Source organism: Peromyscus maniculatus, chromosome 1 (assembly GCF_049852395.1).
Source record: "Peromyscus maniculatus bairdii isolate BWxNUB_F1_BW_parent chromosome 1, HU_Pman_BW_mat_3.1, whole genome shotgun sequence".
In the NCBI taxonomy this organism is placed as follows: Eukaryota; Metazoa; Chordata; class Mammalia; order Rodentia; family Cricetidae; genus Peromyscus; species Peromyscus maniculatus.
This window is the reverse complement of record NC_134852.1, coordinates 78197387-78217882: the sequence shown is the minus strand read 5'-3', so window position 1 is coordinate 78217882 and position 20496 is coordinate 78197387. Positions and strand designations below refer to the sequence as shown.

The window sequence follows — 20496 nt, the reverse complement described above, 5'->3', positions numbered from 1 at the left end:
ATTTCAGTATCATCAGTGGTACTCGGGCCCTGTGAACGATGCTTACTTTTTTTGTCCAGCTAGTGAACAGTTGTCCCTTCAGCAGATGGTATCTTGACTTTTGGATAGCCAACAAGCTCTCTTCTTATCACTTCCCTCTTATTATTTGGATCCCTATTTCAATGGTCTATTTTATATCAAATGCATTATCATGCAAGTGACCCCAAATCATGCCTACTAAAAACCATGCATTTTATTTTCTATTTGTGTGTGTGTATGTGTGTGTGTGTGTGTGTGTGTCTGTGTGTCAATATCTGTCTGTGTCTGTGTCTGAGTGTATATATCACGGTGTACAGGGGCCCAAGAAAGCCAGAAGAGGGTGTTGAACGCCCTGGAGCTGGAGTTACAGGCAGTTGTGAGCTGCTTGACACGGGTGTGGGGAACTGAACTTAAGTGAGTCCTCTTACCTGCTGAGCCATCTCCCCATCCCTGAGACCACAAATAAAAAAAAAAAATCAGTGCTACCAATGTCCTGGGGGTAACCAATCACCTTCTGATTGGATTCAAGAATAGCTGCACAAGATCGAGGTCATGACCGGCACAATTAATGGGGCAAAGAGCCCATGGCTGGGTAGGTCGGGGGCCTCCAGGAGAACCTCCAGCTATTATTCTGCTAAGTGGACACGATAGGAAACTGCCTTCTCAGTACTTATACCCGTCGGTAGAGCAGCATCAATCCTCATCAGAGAAGCTCCTTTTTGCAGCAGATTGTGATTAATAGAGAGACTGGTCTATCGGCAGAGGATAGAGCCACAAACAGGACATCTACAGCACACTACTTTCTCCCAAGGCTCAGGGATCATCACGGAGAAGGAGTTGGAAAGATGGTAACTCCAAAGCTGTAGCTGACTACAGAGAAACAGTATTTTCAAGATGCAACAGGATAATTGCACACATGAACTCACAGGAGCAGTGACTGCATGCATGCATGAGACCGGCACAGGCTGAAGGCGGACAAAATCCCAGCATGGATGGGGGAGAGAATCACCAAGTCTTACCCCTCACCATGGAGCTATTGGCTGCTGATGGCTACTGGGAAGAAGTCAGATTTCTTCAGAGAGGGGGATCCTGAGAGGCTACCCCTCTAGTGAACGGCCTGTGTGCACGCACATACTGGCTGCATGAAGCAGATGCAATGGATTAAAAAAAAAACAAAAACAAAAACAAAAAACCAAAGAGCAGCAAAGTTGAGAGAGAATAGTGGTGGGCACCCAGAGAAGACACTGAAGGGGAGGGAGAAGTAGATTAAAAACATTATATGTATGTATGAAATACTAAAACAACAAATTTGAAGCTAGTATTCCCAAGTTCTGGTTCTAAGGTAAGAGCTAAGCAGTATCGACCTCATAGACTGACTCACTCACTTAGTGGATGGGAAGCATCTTACACAGCACTGCCCTATAGTACAAGACTAGTAAATGAGTCCTGATTCGGCCTAAACATCATTAGTATGTTACTAATTCATGTCCTCTGTGGATGATTGACATTGCCAGTGCAAGAACTGTCTATGTAACTTATGATTGAGAACATGGTTAATTGCAAACATTGCCAATGCAAGAACTGTCTATGTAACTTGTAATTGAGAACATGGTTAATTGCAAACATTGCCAATGCAAGAACTGTTTATGTAACTTATAATTGAGAACATGGTTAATTGCAAACATTGCCAATGCAAGAACTGTCTATGTAACTTAGGATTGAGAACATAGTTGATTGCAAAGTCAAGCTTTTTATGGTCCCAAATCAATCAACTTTGACTAGTTAAGATAAAACCATGTGGGGTTTAGAGCACCCACTGCTCTCCTAGAGGACCCAGGTTTGAGTCCCAGCACCCACATGGAAAGCAGCTCACAACTGTCTGCAATTCCAGTTCCAGGGGATTCAACATCCTCTTTTTTGTATTGTTTTCTTTTGTTTTTTGAGACAGGGTTTCTCTGTGTAGTTTTGGTGCCTGTCCTGGATCTCGCTCTGTAGATGAGGCTGGTCTCGAACTCACAGAGATTCGTCTAGCTCTGCCTCCTGAGTGCTGTGATTAAAGGCATGTATGCTACCACCACCCAACCCAACATCCTCTTCTCATGTCCTTGGACACCAGTCAAGCTCTTGGGTACACAGACATACATGCAGGCAAAACATGTATACACATAAAATAAAATTTTTAATAAGATAAAACTATGCATACATCCCTGAGAAACAATAAGGAGGAAAGCACCATTACCGGATGCTGGTGACGTCACTGCTGAAAAGACACCCCCTACCCTCTACCCCCAGTTGAGCTTTTTTTTTTTTTTTCCTAAAAATCAAATCAGAAGCAAAATCATGAAGTGAGTTGATTCACTGGTTGACATATTGAGTGTGTGGCCCATTTTTTCCATCTGCAGGTGGGATCGGAGGGCAGCTGTTCACAGGGGTTCTGACAGAAGGAGGCATGTTAGGAAGGAAAGGAAGGGTCACTAAGACCCAGTATGAAGACTCAGACCACCCACTGGACACCTCCCTTATCAGTACTTTGTTGGTGGGGACTAGTGTATCAGTGACCTGGGGACCCTCTCAGCCTGTGAAAGGGCACAGAGTTGGACTGCCCGCTCTATCCCAGAACATGATCCATTTTGGCCCTTGGCTTTGCTGAGATGTCGTGCAAGCCTTTCCTTTTCTAAGCAGTCCACATGGCCCACCCCCCACTGTCCTGAAGTAGGGTGACCAGAGGGGACTTTAGAGAGGGATTATGTGGCGCGGCAGGTGGGGGTCGGAGGTGGGTAGGGTGCTACTTCTCAACAAAGACGCTACTCTGACCACAGACTTCCTTGGGAAAACTGTAATCACCAGGCTAGAAGGCGGCCCAGTGCTGGCAGGGTTTATTGGCTTTCACTCACAATAGTGTTTGTTTTTGTAGGTAATTAGAGGTTAGCAGCGAGCTATAAAGAATTCTCCAAGAAACCGTACCCAGTCTATAGCTAAAGGGTGTTGATGTATGCCTGCGTCTAGCCGTTCACCTCCGCAGACCCCCTGTGCTAAGCGGCTAGTATTTGACCCAGCTTTCATCAGGAAGCAAAGGCCTCTGTGCTTTCCTGCTCAAGGAAGAAATACCTTCGTGTGCCATGTGTGTCCCAGTGTGTGTGCAAATAGCACCGTAGTACAGACTATGTTGCTGGACGCTGCCACAGGACACTAATTCATAGACCAGCAGCTCAAATCATCTTTTTTCTTTATCCTTTTTTACTTAGGTGTATGTATGTGTGCCTGCATGGGTTTCTGTCCATCACGTCTGGATTGGGGTTTGTGGAGGCCAGAGGACATCAGATACCCTAGAACTGCAGTCAACAGCCAGATGTGGGTGCTGGGAATTGAACCTGGGTCCTCTGCAAAGAGCAGTACATGCTCTTAACCATTGCTCAGTAGTTTATTGGCTTTCATTCACAACAGTGTTTGTTTTTGTAGGTAATTAGAGGTTAGTAGCGAGCTATAAAGAATTCTCCAAGAAACTGTACACAGTCTATAGCTAAAGGATATGCTCCAGCCTCCTCAAGTAACCTTTAAAAACAATCTGTCTGTCTGTCTGTCTGTCTGTCTGTCTCTCTCTCTCTCTCTCTCTCTCTCTCTCTCTCTCTCTGTGTGTGTGTAGACTTAGAGGACAGTCTAGGTGTCAGTTATGATCTTATGTTCACTGCTGTTTACAACAGGATAGCTGGCCTGTGAACTTCCAGGGAGTCTGCTATTTCTGCCTGCCCCATCTTATCAGAGGACCGTGGGGATTACAGACTCATGCTACCTCATCTGGCTTACCTGGGCTCTGGAGATCAGAACCCAGGCCACAGGCTTGAGTGGCAAGCACCCCCTCCCCCAGCCATTTCCCCAGCTCCTTCAGATAATCTTATCCAACACAGATGTCCCCCCACAGCCCCAGTTCCGCATTCCTATAGCCCTCAGTTAGCTGACTCACTCCCAGGTGCTAAGATAGGTTTGCTGGTTCTTCAGTGGCCAGAAAAGGCCTACCAAGGCCATGGTGATCTATGCTCACCCCTCCCCCTAGTGAGTCAGTAGGGTAGTGAGTTTTAACCACTGGAAAGCAGTGACAGAAACGCAATGAAAAAATTCATGAGGGCCAAGTACTGTCACCAACAGTCCGGAAGCGGCACGAGCATGTAGCAAGGATGTACATCAGGGCCATTGGCTGGCTTTGAGAGACCCAGGTCAATAAATACATGTCCCTTGTGCTACGTACGAACACCCACACAGCATGTTCTCCCTCTCTTTGCCCACATCATGGTATCCAACAAGTCCAGAGGAGCCAACTGCCAAGCCTCCGACAAATGGGACCCGATCAACAGAAGAGATGGGAAAGAAAGGCCTGAGACATTCTACTGCTTCGGGAAAACACCTGCTTTTCTACCCTTTGTGCACACTGGCTTTGCTCCTGCAGCAACTGGACAGAACCGGGAAGGCCCTGGGCCCCTTCCTGTGGAGGTCATTAGCCAACTTTTACGACCATTTCCCAAGAACTAGATTTCCATTTGTGTTCTATACAATCCAATATAAATTTTCCCACTGTTCTGCATGCTCAGGTTTCCTCAATTTAATTTTTTTTTTAAGTTCTTACACAGTCATATCACAGTTTTTCCCTTCAGAGAAACATAAAACAGACATCCTTTCTAGCAGAAAGGGTAAACTTTCAGGCCACAGTTGTAGAATAGGCTGGCTATCTGCCCCTGAGACTTCCTGCAGGTGACTGCGGCCCTTCTAACACCCACTTTCTTCCTCTGAAAGTGGAGGAGGCTGCCCCAGATTCTCCAGAAGGCACCTTTGGGCTCTAGGGCCTTAGGGTTATTTCATATTAAAATATGAAAGGCTTTTCCTTCCATGTGCAAAGGCGGTTGCTGCTAATTCTTCCGAATGGAGACATTGCACTCTCCATTCAGAAAGTGGGGCTTGGGAAGTGACTGAAAAGAAAACAGAAAGCGAATAATCTAACGATAAGTCCAACCATTTTTGAATGATGTCCTTGGAGGGAATTGAAAGATGCCCAGGAAGACCTCACTGCTGGCTTTGAGAATAAATAAGCTTCACATGAACATTTCCACACTCAAGAGTCGGTCTGTGAGGTGGACCTTTTTTTATTACAGAAATAGCGAAGGCACAGAGCTTCTGTGTCCCCGGGGCTCCCGGAATTCAAGTGGGAAACGGGTTTGGGGAAGGCGGGAGGCAGAGCATCGGAGTCTGGTACTTACTTGTGGCCCAGCTCATGGGCGATGGTAAAGGCCAAATTGAGACCATTGTCCTCGGCAAGCACACATTTCCTCTTAGCGCTGCACACGCCTCCTAAGTAAGCAATTCCTGCAGCAGAGACACAAAACACATCCTCTTCAGAACGGGGCGGCCCTGACCTCCAGGAAAGCCCACACAGTCACAATCACGCACCACCTGGAAAGGAGCAAATGGGGACACTCTGGTCTACCAGGCTGGACCTGCGGGCCTGGAGCTCCCCTGAGATTGACTTGTGCAGGATGCTTTTGCATGCATCCAATAATAATGACAGTGACCATGAACATCCAACAAGCCCTTGATGTGGGTCAGGTAGAGTGCTGAGTGGCTTATCAAAGCATCTAATTCCATTCTCATCACTGAGAACAGAGACAGCTCAAACCAAGTTCAGAAAGGGAGAGAGACTTTCCCAGGGTCACATGGTTTGGCATTCAGGGCTCAGCTCCAGAGACCGGCAAAGCAAAGTAAGCCATGTTTGGAATTTAAGGAGGATGTCCTTGCACTTACACGTCCTTGAGAAGGACATCCTTAAGTTTTGTACTTTTGCCTCTCCCTAATTCTCACCCTCAGGGACAAGAGCAGCTCAGGGCAGGGGGATGAGCAAGAGGCAGTGTGCAGATGGAGATCTGGGTGGGCATCAGTAAGCCGGCTGCTGGAGGAGGACCAGGAGTTTCCCTGGGAAGAAGACTCACTGGTGAGGGCTGCATGTGAACAGCACAGACGGCTGAGGAGAGCAAGGTTCCAGTGCTCAGCCACAGAGCGGCGAGAGGAAGCCCCACTTAGGCAGGCCGGCTCCAGGTTTCCTGCCCTCCACAGCAGCTCTCTGTACTTCGGCTCTGTCTGTTCCCAGGATGTCCATCCTGTACCAGCCAGGCACTCCAGGGCTTATGGCAGCAAGGTCTCTGTGTGCCTGCCCTCTGGCCTCCCCTATCATCGGTCATCGACCCCTGTGCAGGCTGCCCTTCACGAAGGTCTGGGTAGACTAGAGGAGGGGCCTCACTGTTCTTCTTGTGAGGTCACACTGGGTAACACCACGGCTGTGCAGCAGTAGCCGGAGAGGTGAAGAAGGAACATTGGCTGCTCTTTATTTTCTGGCTCAGCACCATGCTGTGATCACTTGAGGGAGAAGTGCCATGGGTACCAGTCCACCTGCTAAGTTCCATCCTGCTGGAGCTCAGGACTCCACTGATCTTCCTGAAATGTCACAGGAGGGAAGGGTTTGTCATAGAACAAGGAAGGACTATCTATGGGGAATGATCTCATTAAAAATGACCTCCCCCTCCCCACTTAGAAATAAACTCATCTCCTTAGCATGAAGCCAGCTCTGGTGTTGGAAGGCTTCCGGTGCCATTTGCTATTTGTGGTCACACTTATCCTCCCTCTTTGGAGCAAGACGGGGAAACAACGCTTGAGGACTCCATGAAAAAAGAAAACTAGGGTTTTCAGTACTGCTTGGAGGTAAAGTGCTTACTGATTATGTGAGGGACTGGGTTTGGTTCTCAGCATCACCAAGAAAAACATCATCAAGCTGGCACAAAGTTCAGGCACACACAGGGCATTCCCTCTTTCTAGGTCCCCTCCATGGGGTACAGAGGGGCGTCACATGCAGGCCTTGCAGAGATGCAGTTCTGGGGCTACCAGTGGGTGACACATCCCACATTCCACATGATGAGTGGCCATGCTGTACCACAGGACTATTTGTCTCTGGAAATATGTAACACGCTTGGCCAAGGTCGCAGAATTTAAAAGCAGCAGCAGAGAAATAAATTAAATGCTGTTTTGGCCTCCAAATGCTTTTTATGCACGTGGACTTAACAATCCAACAATGCAGACAATGGGTTGAAAGAAAACAACATCCAGAAAGGATGCAATCTGGCCGCCGGTCGCCTTCAAGGTCATTTCTCTGGTTCTGTTTTAAAATGCTTTGTGGGTTGCTGCTGGCAGTCCACCAGTAAGCAGATGGCATGCTGCTACACAACCCTGAGGGTGTGTGCATGGGACAGACACACACACACACACACACACACTGCAGTATGTAACACAGGTTACAGCCGTTCTGGGTCAATGAATCAATTACAGGCAATCAGAAGCATACAGTCTAAGTCAGTCACGTGGTGGTGAGAGGGAAGGGAGGCACAATATGGCCAGCTGTGCTGAGCTTGCTGTCCTGAGCACGCCTGCTGTGGGCTCCGCTGCTGAACCAGCAGACCTTAAATGGCACACAAATACTTTGCTGGGTCCCGGCAGCCCTCTGCACTCTGAGCTGGCAGAATGGGCTTCCCACTTTAATTGGGTAGCATGCCGTGCTATGAGCGGTAGCCAGCAAAGAGCCCTCCAATAATTGCATTTTAATTCTTCCAAGGTGCAGTGCTTGAATTTAAAAAAAAAAAAAACAAAAAACAAAAAACAAAAAAAAAACCCAACTAGAAAACAAAGGATCAGTTTATTTATAAGAATTCTCTTGCACAAGGGTAGATTAAGGGCCATTGCTTTTAATGATTGATCACAATCATTACCACCAGCCTGGTGATAAAACCCAGCAAAAGAAAACACATAAAAGAAAACAGCCCCTGATCACCAAACACAAGAGCTGTGTGAGGTTATAAGTGAGGGTGTCGAAATGCTTAGCATGTGTAAACAAAGCCTGGAGAAAATCCCAGGTTGTCCTCAGTATGAGACCTGCTGGGTAAATAAATGGTAATTAAACCATGGAGCTTCTGTGGAAAACAGGCCACCAGTATTCCATGCTTCATGGAAAGAAACAACTATTTAGGGTAGGGGTCCTGGAGACCAGGGATGCCCTGGTATATATAGCCTGTACCTAAGGTTTCCCAGCTGCCCAGGAGTGGAGGTCACTGCGGTGGCATTATTGGGAGGTGGTGGGGTGTCTAGGTGGTGGGCATGGTGGGCGGCCTCTCGGTCTTTGGGGACACACGCCTGAAGGGGATTGTAGGGCTCAGTCCTTTCTCCTGTTTTGCCCCCTGGCCAAGGGGTGAGCCATTTCCTCCACTGTGAGGCTCCAGTTAGCACAGAAGGCCTAAAAGCAATGAATCTGATGGACACCGACTAGAACCTCTACAGCCATGGCCCAAAGATGCTTCTCTTGAAGCTTCATCCCAGCACTGTAGGGCTAACCAATACAAACCTTCATTACCTCAGGCTCCAGAAAGCACCAAACTGGAAAAGGCCACCAAAGTCCACGTTTGTATCATGGAAAAAACTCGTTTTCTCTGCATCAATTTACTTAATAAAAAGACTGCAACATTGCTCTGCTAACTCCATGCTGCAGAGTCCCTTTAACTGCACTTCCTGTCGGCAAGATTTCTTACATCCCACTATGGTGCTTCCAGTGGCTCCAAAGCTTCCATGCTTTCAAATTCTCCACGGAAGAAATCACAGTAGGACTCATTTGAAAACATCAGCCCTGCATGTTTGCATCGCTCCTCGGAGCGAAAGGGAAGCAGAAAGGCAGCCTTCACCCATCAGCAGTGTCCCTCCAGGAACAAAGCTGCCTGCCCCTATGTCCCTACGGAAGAAGATGTAGTCAGGTGCACAGCTAGTCGGTGCTTGTGTTAGTCTCTCCTCGCTCTGACAGACTCCCAAGAGAGATGCCTGGAGGAGGGAGGTTGGGCTGGACCTGCTGCGGCCTCTCAGATTGTGAGCGGTCAGTCTTTGGATGGCTAGTTCTTCATGGGGAGGCTGTGGGGAGGCTGCATGCCAGTGGCCGGTAGGCGTGGCACAGCAGAGCTGCTCTATTCACAGAGAGCAGGAAGCAGAGCAAAGGCAGGAGGGGACCCAGGCGAGATCTCCTCACTCCAAGCTGCACTCCCAGCAACCCACCTCTATGGTGATATTTTATTTGTGCTGAAATAGGATTTTATTCGTATGTTAATAAATAAAGTTTCCTGGGGGTCAGAGCTAATAGCAAGCCATAGCAGAAGTCTGGCAGTGGTAGCACACGCCCTTAATCCCGATTACATGACAGGCAGATCTCTGTGTGGTCAAGGATACAGCCAGCATGGAGACACGCCTTTAATCTCAACACCAACCATAGATGACCTGGAGGTCTGTATAGACAGGCAGTGACAAGGAGGTCATGTGGTTGGGTTTACAACCAATGAGAAGGCAGAACAGAAAGTCAATAAAAAGACACACAGGAAGTAGGTCTCTTGCTGAGGGGAAAGACAGCAGCAGCAGTGAAGGGTAAGAAAGGGTTTTTAGCTCTTAGCTACTGCTCTGACCTCTTGGGCTTTTAACTCTGCAATTGGCTCCGTGTTTCTTATTTAATAAGATGGTTACATCTACACACCTCCTCCACTAGGACCTGCCTTCTACAGTTCCACCACCCCTCAACAGTTCTGGGTCTAGGAATGAGTGAGCCATTGGTCAGGTCAAAGCCACCACAGTCTAGACCTCTCTGGACATGCCCTCATAGACTCACTCAGAGATGGAATTGACTACTTGCCTTGTCTTGTCTCCAGCTAATGAAGTTAGTAACCAAGATTGACCATCAGTGTTGGAGCAGGATACAAATGAAGGGCACTCTGCCTCCATCACCTCAGCGACAGCTGGTACTTCCCCCAAAGCTTGCCTCATGGACAATGATGAATAAGCTTGGACAGAGAATATTTTCATAAATCTTCATGTGTGCTTCCATAAAGAGGAAGATGGAATAAAGCAAAGGTTTCTTCTATTTAAGGCCAAATGTTCTGAAGCCTAAAGATAAGACTCAAGAGAGACATATTCCAGTCTCAGTGGTAGTTACCTCTGGGATGTGGTAAAGGGATTAGAGAGCCTCCTAAAAATCCTTTCCCTTTTCACCTTATTAGGAGCTCCAGCGGGGCTATTGAGATGGACCAGGAGGTAAAGGTGGTTGCCTCTGAGGCTGAAGACTTGAGTGTGATCCCCACAACCCACATAGTGAGGACAGAGGACCAGCTCCCACAGATGCCACCCGGCCTCATTCACCACTGCATGTGCGTGCCCACCCCGCTATAAAATAAAGAAATAAAACGTCAATCAAAGGAGACCAAATCAAGTTACTATATTGGACTTAGACTTCATACCATTAATTAACATACTGCATATTTCACTTATTCTAGATGACACAGCATCTTCAGAGGTGGGAGACAAAAACAAGAGCCCACTGGACCGCCGTCCCGGGTGTACAGCTCTGCAGGAATGCAATGATGCAGCAAGTTCCCAGTTAACTCCATCAAACACAAAATTGCCTGTGTACTTACGCAGGGGTTTGTCCTGCCTCCATTGAACCCCTGGATAAACAGGAGTAAAGCACATGACAAATGCTGAGTGTAGAATTCAACGACAATAATGAGTTCGTCCGGTGCCAGGGGATGTTTAATGCATTCCTCCAGAGGAGAGAAGCGCGCCACCAGAGCCCTCTACCCACCTCCCCAGCCATGCTGACCACACGTGGACCCTCCCTCCTCTTTCTATAGGAAGGCACTGTTGGAGAAGAAATCAGGTGAAGAGGCTTGACTACTTTCTCTTTCCGTAGAGAGCTGCGTGTAAGCTTGTAACTCATAAGCTCAGGACTATCTGTTTGATCTGCTCTAGACTCACAGAGTAAACACCGCACAACTGTATAAACCCAGTTTCGCCAGTAAATCACAGTGTGTAAACCGCCCACAGCTGCTGGCCTTGCTGCCCAGCAGTCAGATGCACAGGGGCTCCACCTGTGAGCCAGCAGTCAGGTTTCCCTTGCCTGCTGCACATCGTGCTGACACCAGCACACTCTTCACTGGGCCCTCAGCCAGTCCATGACAAGAGATGATCAGTATCTCTTCGTCTGATGCTCCTATCGAGTATCTTATGTTCGTGTTTATTGACCACTGTGTGCAAGATTCAAACAGTGAGAACAGGTGCAATTGAACTTGGGGACAACATTTAAGAGCAAAGGTCTTAAAGTCTAATAGGTGACGAATGAAATATAGCTACTGTCGATTCTCATTAATAATGATAGGTAGGTCATATATACATTTAAAATAATATATATTATTTATATATATATATATATATATATATATATATATATATATATATATATATAGACTTCGCTATTATATATTGTTGATTCATTCACATTAGACACACACCCATGGAATTCATGCTTGAACAAGAATGCATAGCTGTTCCTCCCTCTCTAGTATTTTCTCCACAAGGCTCTCCATAACGCACATTCTAGCATCTTGCTCTTAGGAACACTCTACATTTGCATGCCAGGCTTGGAAGTCATTTGAAACAGTGAAATCACAAGTGTTGGGGGGGGGGGGCGCTGTCTGTACAAAAATGCAAAACATGTGGCCCTAAGTCCGCTGAAAAGGGCACTTGTTGTGGTGTGAGAGTTGAAACAGAAAGGCCGAGGATGGCCTCGTTCAACCTCAGCCGGGCATGTGCCTGTCTGGTGACTCACGGTTTTCACCACTCCGCACATGTCCGTAGATGGCTGCCAGAGTGTTTTGAGGACCGGAGCTGCAAATACGTCATAGCAAGTGGCAAAAATAAATCAGAGTATCCTAAAACAAGAAACCCCCAAACCCAGAAACAAAACCCCTCACGTTGGGCAAAAGAAATTGCTCATCAGCTGCAGTAAGGAAATTCCATTCTCATCCCAGCACTGCTCCTGCTCCCACTCTCTCTCCACAGGACTCGGTCCACTTGGGCCATCTCCTCTCAGTTTGTTTCTGGAATCCGGGACTCACCGCGATTCACTCACCATGCAGGAGAACTTCTGCATAGTGCGTCACGGTCTCCTGAGGGACCCCAGAGCCCTGTGGGAGCATAGGACCTTAGGAAAAAAAAATCAGGAAGCATTGCTTATGGTAAGGCTTCAGAAGGCTAGTGAGAGAAGTGGCCAGAGAGACCCCTCTCCCTGGGACTCAGAAGCTCTGTACTCTACCCCCGCTGTGCCCATGACTTTCTGTCTCATCTTGGGGCGCCTATGCTGTGGGATGGTCTGTATGGCAAATTGCTCTGATTGGTCAATAAATAAAACACTGATTGGCCAGTGGCCAGGCAGGAAGTAGGTGGGACAAGGAGAGAGGAGAATTCTGGAAAGCAGAAGGCTGAGGCAGAGAGACACTGCCAGCTGCCGCCATGACCAGCAGCATGTGAAGACGCCGGTAAGCCACCAGCCACGTGGCAAGGTATAGATTTATGGAAATGGATTAATTTAAGCTATAAGAACAGTTAGCAAGAAGCCTGCCACGGCCATACAGTTTGTAAGCAATATAAGTCTCTGTGTTTACTTGGTTGGGTCTGAGCAGCTGTGGGACTGGCGGGTGACAAAGATTTGTCCTGACTGTGGGCAAGGCAGGAAAACTCTAGCTACACGCCTATCTCCAGGGGCACAGTGGACTGCTCTCCGAGACTTTGCCTTGTTTTAGCAATTTCCCCACCAGGACATGCTCTGCTTGCCTCTAGTCTCTCTGTCTGGGTCCCGTAGAGTCAGCCAGGTAGAAAGATGAGCTAGCTAGCCAAGGTCTTTATTTCTATACCATGCAGAACATTGGAGCAATGGCCTCAAAGAAGGTCACTGGTCCCTTTCCTAAACAGCACTGTAGACAATGGTACTGTCATCAAAAATGTCCGTGCCTTACCGTCTCTGACTGAGAAGAGCCCAGGGGAGCTGAGACATTTAATAGCCCACACAAGGTTAGACAAAGGAGGAAATGGACAGGGGAAAGCTTTTCAAAAGTGAATCATTGAAGGGTCAGCTGTTCTGATTTTGAGCCTTAATATAACGTAGAATATTGAGAACAGTTTGGCACGGACATGAGATAGACATACAGATCATGGGAACAGGACTCAAAGTCCGAAAAATAAATCCACACATTTAGGGTTTGCTGATTTTTGACAAGGGTCCCACCATCATTCAATAAACAAAGAAGTATCTTTTCAACAACAGTGCTGGACAGCTACACACAGAAGAAAGGTGTAGCCCTCCCTCACGCCACACACAAAATGTAAGTCACCAGGAATGAAGCCCCACAACACCAGCACTGGAATTAGAGAATCATCAGGAACCCTTGGCCTGAGGGTAGGCAGGGCCTTCTCAGAGGTAATAGTCAAAGCACAAGTCAGAAGAGGTAGGGGAGTTTGATTTTCTGCAACAGGAGAATGGCCAGGAGTGGAAGATTTGGGGAGTGGTGTGGGGCCACCTTCACTTCATCCACCAAGCCAAGCATGAGTGCCGGCACATTCTCCTTGGAAGGTTCTAGTCCTCCCCCACCCCCCACCCCCCACCCCGCTTTATGCTATGGTTTGCTGCTTACTTATGTAACCATGGCAGCAAAACCACCAGTGAACTGACTTAGCTGATGCGTTCCAACACCCCACGAGCCACTGTTCTGTTTCAGGTGTTCATGGACATCATAGGTCAGACTCAGGAGAGGTCATGGGCGCTGGGCCTTGCTCTCTATGGTCAATCTGATAATAATATCACAGCTGAGGATACATACAGACGCTCTTGGCTCAGTTCCCCAGGTGTGTCCAAGATCCTAGGCTCTGGAAATCATGGAGCAAGTTCTGAACCAGGAACTGAAGGTCTCTGGGTTTGTTGAAGCAGTAGCTTCTATAAGCCAAGACCACTGATGCAGTAAATGAGCTGAGTGTAAATTGTCAGTGTAAGGAGTAAATTCCCCAGGAATTTAGAAGTTGGAAGCAAAAGAGTTTATCCCAACAGTTTGCTATATTCTGAAAAAAACCAAAACAGACCAGGAGAGAGGCGGGGTTGGGGGTTGGGGAGGATAAATAACTGTTGATATTCAACAGACCACAGCCAGTGTGAGCCAAGTGCATTGAGATTCTTTGCAGATTTCCCACCCTGGGAACAAGATGGCACTTTTTGTCTACGGGGCCCATTGGGTGGGAGGGGACCTCCAAGAAGCCAGCATCATGTTCCTCCAACGACCTTGGCTCAGGGCTCAGGGGCTTCTGGAACAGGCAATTCAGTAAGAACAGCCCCCAGCAGGTTCACCTCGGGACATGGGAGGGGCCTTGAAAATCTCTTATTCTGACAAACACTTCATCAAGTGTTTCCTGACTCCATGTCCATGGCGGGCCTCAAGCCAGGCACAGACTCTAAGCTGAGCAGGAACTGTGGAGTGCAGAGAAAATGTCCCCGAGAACATGGTTGCAGCTGAAAGACGAGGACTCAGGTAGAAAGGTGAGGACGTTGACAAGTCCTCAGTCGGAGCCCTGGGCCCAAAAGATGGTACTGGGGTCTCTTAAAGACACCTGCCCTGGGACCTTCCACCCAGCTCTAGCCTCTCTGAGGACTGGAGACAGCTGCGCAGGAGTCCTCTACTCGCTCCCCTTATTTCTTCTTGTCACTGTTATAACAGAGGTCCCCCTTGCTCCTGTTTACTAAGCAAACATTCCTGACCACTGGGGACAGCAGCAGGTCTTTGTGTCAGTGTCTGTGGGCAGTGGAGGACAGTGTGCGTCTCTCAGTGCTGTTTCAGAAGGCCTCTGAGCCTGCTCATGTGACTGCATCAGAGAAGCCCAGGGACCCATCAAGAGCTTGCCATTCAGGAGACATGGTCACCCAACATGCTTGTACCCCAGCAACAGATCACTCTCCTCCATGTGTGTGTGCACACCAGTGTGCCCATGCAGCATCACCCTCCTCCAGGCAGATGTGCACACCAGTGTGCCTGTGCAGCATCACCCTCCTCCATGTGTGTTTGCACACCAGTGTGCCTGTGCAGCATCACCCTCCTTCATGTGTGTGTGTGCACACCAGTGTGTCCGTGCAGCATCACCCTCCTCCAGGCAGATGTGCACACCAGTGTGCCTGTGCAGCATCATCCTCCTCCATGCAGATGTGCACCAGTGTGCCTGTGCAGATGGTTCTGGAAAGCAGCCATGTAAGCTGGTATCATGAGGCTGATGCCCACATTCCCAACCTAACAAACTACAATAGATTTTGAAACCTGATTAGAGGGCAGTGGCAGTCATTTCTGTCTTTGACAAAGACTCACGATGTTGCCCAGGCTGGCCTTGAACTCATGACCTTCTTACCTCCAGCTCTTTTGACTTAAGCTCAATCATCCTCCTGTCTCTACTCCTGAATACTACAGATGTGTGCTGCTACCACACCTAGCCAACGTTTGAAAGCTTTAAAACACTCACATTCTACTTTTGTCCATGATTTAAAAATAAACTTTTTCAGTCCCATCAGTGGCTTTAAGATGCCTCTATTGTCTCACTGAAAGTTGGTCCCTACCCCCTTACTGGTAATTTAGGCTATCTCCCCTCTGCCTAGGGAAAGCTAGGGTTTTAGGTGGAAGTAAGGCTGGAAAGAACCAGGAGACACTTTGCCTAAAATACCTTCACTGTGTTGGGAATGAGACACCCTGGGTTTTCAAAGGGCCAGACAGCCCCAAAGCATCGGAGAAGATTTAAGTGTTCCTTCTGCAGATTCAAACATCACTTGGAAGGATGGGTACATTCCTGTCTCTGAGACCTGATCAAGCACAAATTCTGATCTCTCAGCATCTGTGTTTGAACTGAATTTAGAGCATCCACAGTCAAAGCCATGAGGAAGGGCTGCTATCATGTGAGTGGAGAGCGTGGGAAAGGAGGCAAAGTGCTTACGGATGTGTATGAATCCACTGAGACAGAATGTCTCACAGCAACTTGAGGAAGGAAAGACGTCTTTGGGTTCACAGTTCCAGAGATATCAGCCCATAGTTGCTTGTTCTACAAACTTGGACAAAATATTATGATGGCAGGCATACGTAGTAGACAGGAAATAGAAAGAAGGAATTATGGGAAGGGGCCAGAGCAAGCAAGCTCTTAATGATATATTTCTAGCATCTCACATTTGCCTACCGGGTCTCAGTTTGTACCTTTACTATCCAACAGTAATGCTAGAAGATAATCCATCAAGGGATTAGCCCACTCACTAAACCAGAGCCCTCATGATCTAACGCCTCTGGGAATGCCACACTCCTTAGGTGGCTCTAATTGCCCAGGTGTCTCCGGATCCCGCAAAGCCGACAATGAAAATGAACCATCATCCACTGTTAAGAGTAAGCATCACATTCTCCTCAAGCCATCTGTAGTTTCCCCTTTTCCTGCTACTGTGACAACATACTGGACAAAAGCAGCCTAAGGGAGGAAAGCTTTATTTATGTTAGCTGAGCTCGAGGGGACAGCCCATCATGATGGGGAAGTCACGGCAGCAGGAGCGTGACCAGAAGCCGGAGACATTGCACCTGCAGTTAAGAAGCAAAGAAAAATGGCTAGTTCTCTCTCTCTTCTGCATTTAGTATAGAATCCCAGCTCATATAATGGGGCTGCCTTCAACTGAGGTGGTGCTTCTTCCTTAATCAACCTAATGTAGACTGTCCCTCACAGGCATGCCCAGATGCTTGTCTCCTAGGTAATTCTAGGTTCTGTTGGACCCACACTCAATGTTAACCACCATACCAGCAGCATGGGTTAAGTTAGACTCCCAAAAGCCCTAAGGCTGAGCCATAAAAATGAGTATGACTTGATTGGTAGACAGGGCTTTTAGGGAAGCAATTAAAGTTAGATGAGTTATGACAGTGGGGCCTTGATGGAACTTCTGTCTTATGAGAAAAGGTACAGACACCAGAAAACCACATGACACGCTTCTTCCCCTGCTTTCTGAATATGCACAAGTAACCTGGCGAGGCTGTGGTGAGAAAGGGACCATCTGTAATCCAAGAAAGAGGCTGCTCACCAGAAACCATCTCCACAGCACCTTGAACTTCATTTCCCAACCTTTATAATCATGAGCAAAATAAGCTTATTATTTATACCATCTAGTCTATGGTACTCTGTCAGATAGCGCAAGTAAGCTGATCTACCCAGAGGGTAGCCCAAGTTCAAACAGAAGTACCCTGCATCTGCCTTCTCACGTGGGCTACCCATAGAAGAAGTGGCCACCAGAACACATAGCTCTCGCCGCTGCACAGCCCTGGCTCCAGACTCACGGCGGCATCTGGCTGGATGCTCAGAACAGAGCTAACTAATCAGGAGCCAAGTTGGAAAGTTGCAGGTAGACAACCGTAGTTGGATCAAAGTGCTGATGCCCCCATGTGTAAAAATCAAGCCACATATCACAAGTGGCCTTCCTCAGCCATTGGGCAACAGGGTACCCTCCTTAAAAGGACCCTACTGCTGCCTCTACTGGGCAAGTCTCGAGGAGGACAAGCTACAAGCCATTCTAGGTGTACAAGGTTCAACTCAGCCAGCCCAGCAGCTTCTTGTTTTCACTTTAAATCCCTGAAGCCCACAAATGCAGTGTCGGGGAACCCAAGAGAATTACTGCTACAAAGGCCCAGGAGATGGTCATGTAGTGAAAAGGACTTGGCACAGTGACAGGACCGGTGGAGCGGCATCTGCAGGGGCCGTGGCTGCTACTGTTTGATCTGGGACGCTTTCCACAGTGAGTCACTAGGAGGTCAAAAAGTCTGGTTGTGGTCATTCCATGGAGGATGGAGACCGAAAAGGGACACACTAGGGTAGACCTAGGGGCCTGATTTCTCTGCTCCTTAAATTGAGGTCTAGCTCACAAAGGTGTTTCATTTTCAAATATTTATTGAGTGGTGGCAGGCATTGTTATAAATGTTTATATGTCAATTACGTCAATTGATGTTTACAAAATAAAACAGCCTGGCCATGAGTGGGAGCAATGAAGGGCGAGGGTCAAGGGAAAGAGAGTGGGAGATCCCACCTGGACAAGAACAGAGAGGGAGAACAAGGAATAGGAGACCATGGTAAGTGAAGACCACATGAGAAAAGGAAGAAACAAAGAGCTAAAGAGGCCCACAGAAATCCACAAAGATACCCCCACAAAAGACTGCTGGCAATGGTCGAGAGACAGCCGGGACTGACCTACTCTGGTGATGGGATGGCCAAACACCCTAATAGTTGTGCCATAAACCCCATCCAAGGACTGAGGAATCTGGATGCAGACATCCACGGCTAGGCCCCAGGTGGAGTGCTGGGAGTCTAATTAGTGAGAAAGAGGAGGGTTTATATGAGCAAGAATTGTTGAAACCAAGGTTGGATAAAGCACAGGGACAAATAACCAAATGAATGGAAACACATGATCTATGAACCAAAGGCTGAGGGGCCCCCAACTGGATCAGGCCCTCTGAATAGGTGAGACAGTTGATTGGCTTGATCTGTTTGGGAGGCATCTAGGCAGTGGTACCAGGTCCTGGGCTCGTTGCATGAGTTAGCTGTTTGAAACCTGGGACTTATGCAGGGACGCTTAGCTCAATCTGGGAAGAGGGGACTGGACCTGCCTGGACTGAGTCTATCAGGCTGATCCCAGTCCTCGGGGAAGACCTTGATCTGGAGGAGGTGGGAATGGGAGGTGTGATGGGGGGAAGGAGAGGGGGGCAGGAAGGGAGAGAACAAGGGAATCTGTGGCTATTATGTAGAACTGAATAGTATTATAAAATAAATAATAATAATAATAATAATAATAATTAATAATAAAACAGAGATACAAGTAAATGACACAGGACTCTGTGGCCCTGCTTTGGCAACCTAGAAGTAGTCAAGAGGACACTTTGGAAAATAAGAATGTACCTTAAGTACACTTAAATGTCCCTGGTTCCCATAGCCACATGCACACATTAGTCAATGTCCACGCTTACCTGCGTCAACAACTCCTGGATTCCGTGTAAGTCTCCAACTACATGAGCTGTTTCTGTTACTCACTGTTATGTCATCCAAGGACCACCGAGTGCTATATCCCTGAAAGTTAACTCAGATAACCTTGAAAACTAGCTCCACTCTCTTCACAGACCTCTGTGTCTCTAAAGGATGAAAATAACACAAGTCCTAGCCAGAGACGTTTCCAAGTTAGCAAAGAAGAAGAGACACTTTCTCGGAGTAATTAAGAAACCACATCTCTTGCTCAGTTCTTAGGCCATTTTCTTGGGGCATGAAATGCCCAATTTGGGGGGAAGCTCGGAGCAAGCATGGAGTGCTTGCAATCTGAACCTTAGTCCTAAGCACTTTTCAGGACCCTGTTGCTCCTGGGCTGTGAACACAGGCTCACACTAGGTGGAGAGCATCTCCAGGCACCACCTCCATAAGTAACACCCTACCAGGACACCATAGCCCTCAACTAAGGAAGGATTCCAACACGGGCAACCAGCTACCATCTGAATAGTTACCCAATATTTATAAGCTAATATTAACCTACCATGAGAAGCCCAGGGGAGACCCTAGGACAGTCTCAGCCTGTCCTGGACAGGAAGTGAAAATGGAAACATGCCATTCCATTAAGGAGTGAGTGTATATGTGTGTGTGTGTGTGTGTGTGTGTGTGTGTGTGTGTGTGTGTGTGTGTTCATCCCCACTTAGAAAGGTTGTTGATGACAGCTAGAGGTGGGCCCCAAGTTCAGCCAGAGGAAACAGCTGATCTGTGGCAGCCATCAGCAGTCAGGGCGGTCAGCCAGTGTCTGGGAATTGTCAGTGGCGGTGGTACAGGAAATGCATGGTATGGAGTCTCTGGCCCTGCCTTGGGGTGAGGTCATTTCCTTGTTCTCCGCTTACAGATGCAGCTCATCGCCAGTGACTACCTTGGGTGTTAGGATGATCCCAGACCACAGAAATAGCATGCGTGTCAGGATCTGTCTTTAAAATGTCAGAGAGAGAATAAACAAACGTGCTTGGGCTTTTAAGCAATTTCACACATTTCCATGTTGCCTCTGTGCGGATGGTGACCGCCACACGACATCCCAGGGCCAGGCTCCTGTCTGCACTCTGTTGCCCTGTTCCTGCCCCAGACAACCGAGCCTACCCCACACAGGTCTGGCCAGCCTAAGTTGGGCCTTTCTCAAGTTTCCTCCCTTCGGAGTTCTAAGGCTCACAGCCCCCACTCAGCCCCTTTCCCTAATTCTAATCCATCTGCTATTTCCTGCCGCTCAGAGACTCTGGAATTTGTTTCCTTTCCCGTGTCCCAAGTCCAGACCTTTGTCATCACCTTAAACTTGAATTGTTGGGAAACCTCCTCAGGGGTCACTCAGCTTGTTCCTCCCCTCCCAGATTGGCCTCTCCTCCTGATCCTGCCCCCTCTCAGAGTGATGTCTTAGGGCATCTGGGGTTAGCTAGCCCCGTCCAGCTCCAGCTTCAGTGAAATACTCAGTGTGAAGGAAATCGGGCAGAGGATGATAGAGGACAC

General features: G+C 48.0%; 1 protein-coding gene across 1 annotated transcript in view; it reads right to left on the bottom strand.

The window, feature by feature from the left end:
- The window catches only part of Adamts17 (ADAM metallopeptidase with thrombospondin type 1 motif 17), a 332924-nt gene that overhangs the window by 190531 nt on the left and 121897 nt on the right, over positions 1 to 20496 (bottom strand). Inside the window, exon 8 of the mRNA XM_042277783.2 lies at positions 5265 to 5370. Coding sequence (XP_042133717.2) covers positions 5265 to 5370 — 106 coding nt within the window. The remainder of the gene's footprint in view (positions 1 to 5264; positions 5371 to 20496) is intronic.